The 4178-nt window shown below is 51.2% G+C and overlaps 1 protein-coding gene across 1 annotated transcript in view; it reads right to left on the minus strand.

The window, feature by feature from the left end:
• Positions 1-1708: 1708 nt before the first annotated feature.
• mfsd6l (major facilitator superfamily domain containing 6-like) overlaps positions 1709-4178 on the minus strand; it is a 3648-nt gene continuing 1178 nt past the window's right edge. The window contains exon 2 of the mRNA XM_034895150.1: positions 1709-3884. Coding sequence (XP_034751041.1) covers positions 2059-3855 — 1797 coding nt within the window. The 5' untranslated portion in view covers positions 3856-3884 and the 3' untranslated portion in view covers positions 1709-2058. The remainder of the gene's footprint in view (positions 3885-4178) is intronic.

A 4178-nucleotide genomic window follows, 5' to 3' on the forward strand; every position in this document is an offset into this window, starting at 1 on the left:
ACACACACACACACACACACACACACACACACACACACACACACACACACACACTAGCAGGAACAGTTTACTCTTCACTGTAGTCAGGTCTGTGACAGGTTGAAGACTTAAATACAACGCAGACATACAAACACTTTCTGGCCGAACACATTTTACATTAAAGCCTTTTATATTGGTATTAAATGAGATCTCACTCCATGAAAGTGCAGTATATGTAATCCACATTTGGGATTTTGAACTAAGGCGACGCTTTCTCTTCAAACTCATGTGTTGTACAGGTAGTCGTGTTTCCTGACGGGTTACATCGGACTGTTTGACGCGAGGTATGTTCAGAAAAAAACAATTAGACAAACCTTTTCTCACAAATGCGTTTGATCACGTCAGCCCAAAAAGAATCTAAAGCCATGTTCACTGTTCACGCTTGGAGTCTTTTTTCAAGCTGCCAGCTTCTGTTTTACATTATAATCCTACGGAGTAAACCGGGTTTTCAAAAACGTCCAGAGTGCTTTTTTAAACAGCGCCGACGACTTCTTTTCTGCAGCTCGGAGCTTCTTTTTGAAGTGGAAAAAAGTTCTACTTTTCTGATGGGGAAAAAAAACAAAAAACTACGTCAAGCGCTTTTTTGACAGCCGACCAATGACTAGCGGAGTAGCCAGACCTGTTGTTTCCATAACCAGTCTCTGTTCTTTCTCTAGCTCGCTCCGCCGCTTTGTTTTATCTAATGTTAGCTCTGCTCTCTCTCTCCTTGTTCTTTCTCTAGCTCGCTCCGCCGCTTTGTTTTATCTAATGTTAGCACTGCTCTCTCTCTCCCTGTTCTTTCTCTAGCTCGCTCCGCCGCTAACGTTAGCACGGCTCCACATAGCGTTTTAGCTAGGATACGGTAGCAATAGTTAAGGCAACAAAAGACGCCCTCGGCTGCTATTTGGAATAACAAAAAAAGACGCCACATGTGGACATAGCCATGGATTGAATGTGCAGTTAAATACACATAACTGAGCTGCTTTTACCATTTTATCAGTTCACACAACCTAAAATAACGAACAATGACTGACTTTAGTTGAAGATAAACGGACCGTTAACAGGAACAAAGTCTACTTTGGCCTCACCATGTGCACACAGCTTGTGTTTACATACCTACTGAGAGGCGTCTATCGTCACGGTGACTGAGCTGAGTCCGTCCTCTACCCGCCCATAATCCTGCTACCTTGTTTGCTTTAAAGAAACAAAAACATGATTGCTCATGTTGAAGTACATGTGCGAAGGCTCAGGTGCACAGAGATGGATCCTCAAGGCCATCAGTCTGTTTCTGATCACATGGGTGGGGCTGCCTCTTCTTGGTGGATCAATCGACCAATCGGTCACTTTGGTCGACTAAGATTTCTTTAGGTCAATTAGTCTCTCTCTTTTATTTCTTTTTGGTTCATGCTAAATGTTAAAGTGGTGCTGTTGCATTATTCTTCGTGGAGAAACTCAGTTTTACAGATCGGACGATTAAATCAACTAATCGACAAAATTGTGTAAGTGTTACACGACTTAGTTGACTAAGATTTTTTTTATTAGATGCCCTAAAAACGGGATGTCACAACATTTAACTCTGATGAAAGAGCCATGAGCAAAAATTAGTTAAAAGTCAACAATAGAGCTGCAACCATTAATCGATTAGTTGTCAATTATTACAGGAATCACCAACTATTGAGTTATTGTTATTTTGTTTCTTCACTCCTCTGTGACAGTAAACTGAAGACTTGAGGATCATCTTGGGCTTTGGGAAACAACATTTTCTGAAAATGTTATAGATTGGAAACTAATCGATTAATCAACAATGAAAATAATCGTTTTTTGCAGCACTTTAATTTGAATTAAAGCTGTCGAAGTAGGACATCAACTACCCGGCTTTGAGCTGCGCTACATCACGTTAAAGAAAGACATGTCTGTAACGGCCCTGGAGGGAAAAAGTATAATTTTCATACTGATAGAAATGATTTGGTTTTGTGAAGATAAATGCCTTTTATCCACCGCAGTCTTTAAAGTGTCTCTGTGTCCTCTCCCGCTGTGGTTTCAGTGCTCTATCCTCCGTCCGTAGTTGTTATTGCTTCGGTCGTCCTCCATTGCTTTTTCGAGCCAGTCCCTCTCCTGCTCAGAGTCAGAGTCGCTGGCTTCACTCGCCCCGGCCGCCAGCAGGCGAGAATAGTTAATCCGGCGCTGGCGTGGGGCTTTCCACTGGAGCAGCGGCAGACACACGCACCACGCCATCACGCCCACCGCCGCGCCTCTGAACAGCCAGGTCAGCCCGAACTGCTGCACCACGAAGCCCCCGGCAAAGCTGCCGAGCCCGCTCCCCAGGTGGAGCGAAAGCGCGCCGTAGACCCGGCTCACGCTCCTCTCGGTCCCCGGCGTGGCGATTTCAGCACACTGGATCTTAACGGCCCACCAGAAGGCGCCGCCGCTGAAACAGCTCAACACCTGGGCGGGCAGCGCGGCCCACGGCGCCCACAGGAAGGAGTAGTAGAAGCACTGCAGCCCGAGACTTGCAGCCCCGACGACGAGCACCCGCCCCGGGCTGAGGAGCTTCGAGAGGCGGCGGGCGAGCAGCGGGAAGGCGGCCTGCGAGAGCCCGGCGAGGGCCAGAGACAGCCCCATGTGCAGCTCACTGCTCCCGTGTTCCTGCATCTGCCACAGCAGGAAGTTATCCACGGCCGAGGCCGCCGCTCCCACCAGCAGCGTGGTGGCGGCGCAGAGCGCGGCGAGGGGTGAGCCGCGCACCAGCTGCACGGCTTTGAAAAGCCCGGTGGCCCGGTCGCGCTTCTTGTTCAGGTACAGAGGGAGGCAGGCGGCGGCGGGCAAAGCCAGGACCGCCAGGGCAGCGTAGCAGAGGAAATGCACGGCGCTCCCAGGCGTCTGATACGCCACCAGACAGCGTAGCCGGCTCACCAGCAAACCCGCTCCTCCAACTCCACACGCCGAGCCGAGTAAACCCCACACCCGGGTGCTGCTGTAGCGCTCCGCGGCATACGCCAGGTCCAGATACTCGTAGAGGCCGTCGTCCGCCGTCCACTCCAGAGGCGCCGACGCACACTCCCACACCGACACGATGAGGAGCGTCAAAAAGAAGAGCTGGTGTTGAGGGTCCATCACTTTTAGGCTGCCCAGAAAACCCAAACGGCTTTCCTTAGTCTCTTCCGGCTTTTCTCCGGACCCTGAGAAGAAGCTAAAGCTGGACCTTTTATTCCTCACTGCAGCTGCGGAAGAGCTGATGGTACGGGGCGCAAGGTTTGGATCCCCGGCGCTGTCGTTAGCCACCGCGGACGCGTTCTTCTGTAACAGCGGAGGATGGGATGCATCGTCGTCATGATGCCGACTTGGTGCCGTTTCACTCATCGGAACGGGACCAGATTCAGCGTCAGGCGTGGAACCGGGAGCCGTGTCGTTTTCAGGGCGAGTACTAGTCGATGTCGCTGGTGCAACGCTGCTCCTGAGCAGGTGAGCGCCCAGACTTTGGGTTGCGCCGCTGCTCAGATCAGACGCGTTACAGCCGGCGGGCCGCGTGCCAACGTGGGCGGGCGGGACGAGCAGCAGAGCCACGGCCGCTGCCGCCGAACACACCAGGGAGCCGATTATCACCACGCGCCTCTTGTTGTAGTGTTTGGAGAGCAGGCTCGCCGCGGGGCTCCAGACCAGCGAGATGAGGTGCTTGGTGCCCATGACGACGCCCGTCATCGCTGGGGTCAGACCCAGCTGGCGGAAGTACAGCGTGAGGAAGGGGAGCAGGCAGCCGCGAGCGCAGCAGCACAGGAAGTTGAAGGTCCCGGCCACAGCTAGGGTGCGCTTGATGTCGATCTGCTTGTTCCGCTTCATAATCGGCGGCTCAGGGCGTCACATTCAAACTGGCAGAAAGACAGAGAGAGAGAGATCAGGGATGGGAGATGTCAGTGAGTACATCCACAGGGCAGGCACACCAATACTCCACTATTATTCCAAATTTGATACAGGTCATGTAAACAGAATATTACAGTTGGATATTCCGATTAAGACCTTTTCTGAATATAGCATTGTCCGATTAAGACATGTGGGATGTTCCGGTATTATTCGGGTTTTAGAGCAAAGATCTTCAGAGTTTTTTTTTGGTGTCATTTCTAGGCCTTTGACAGGAGAGCTGAAGAAATTAAGGGGGAGAGAGA

This window comes from Etheostoma cragini, chromosome 15, assembly GCF_013103735.1.
Source record: "Etheostoma cragini isolate CJK2018 chromosome 15, CSU_Ecrag_1.0, whole genome shotgun sequence".
Classification (NCBI taxonomy): domain Eukaryota; kingdom Metazoa; phylum Chordata; class Actinopteri; order Perciformes; family Percidae; genus Etheostoma; species Etheostoma cragini.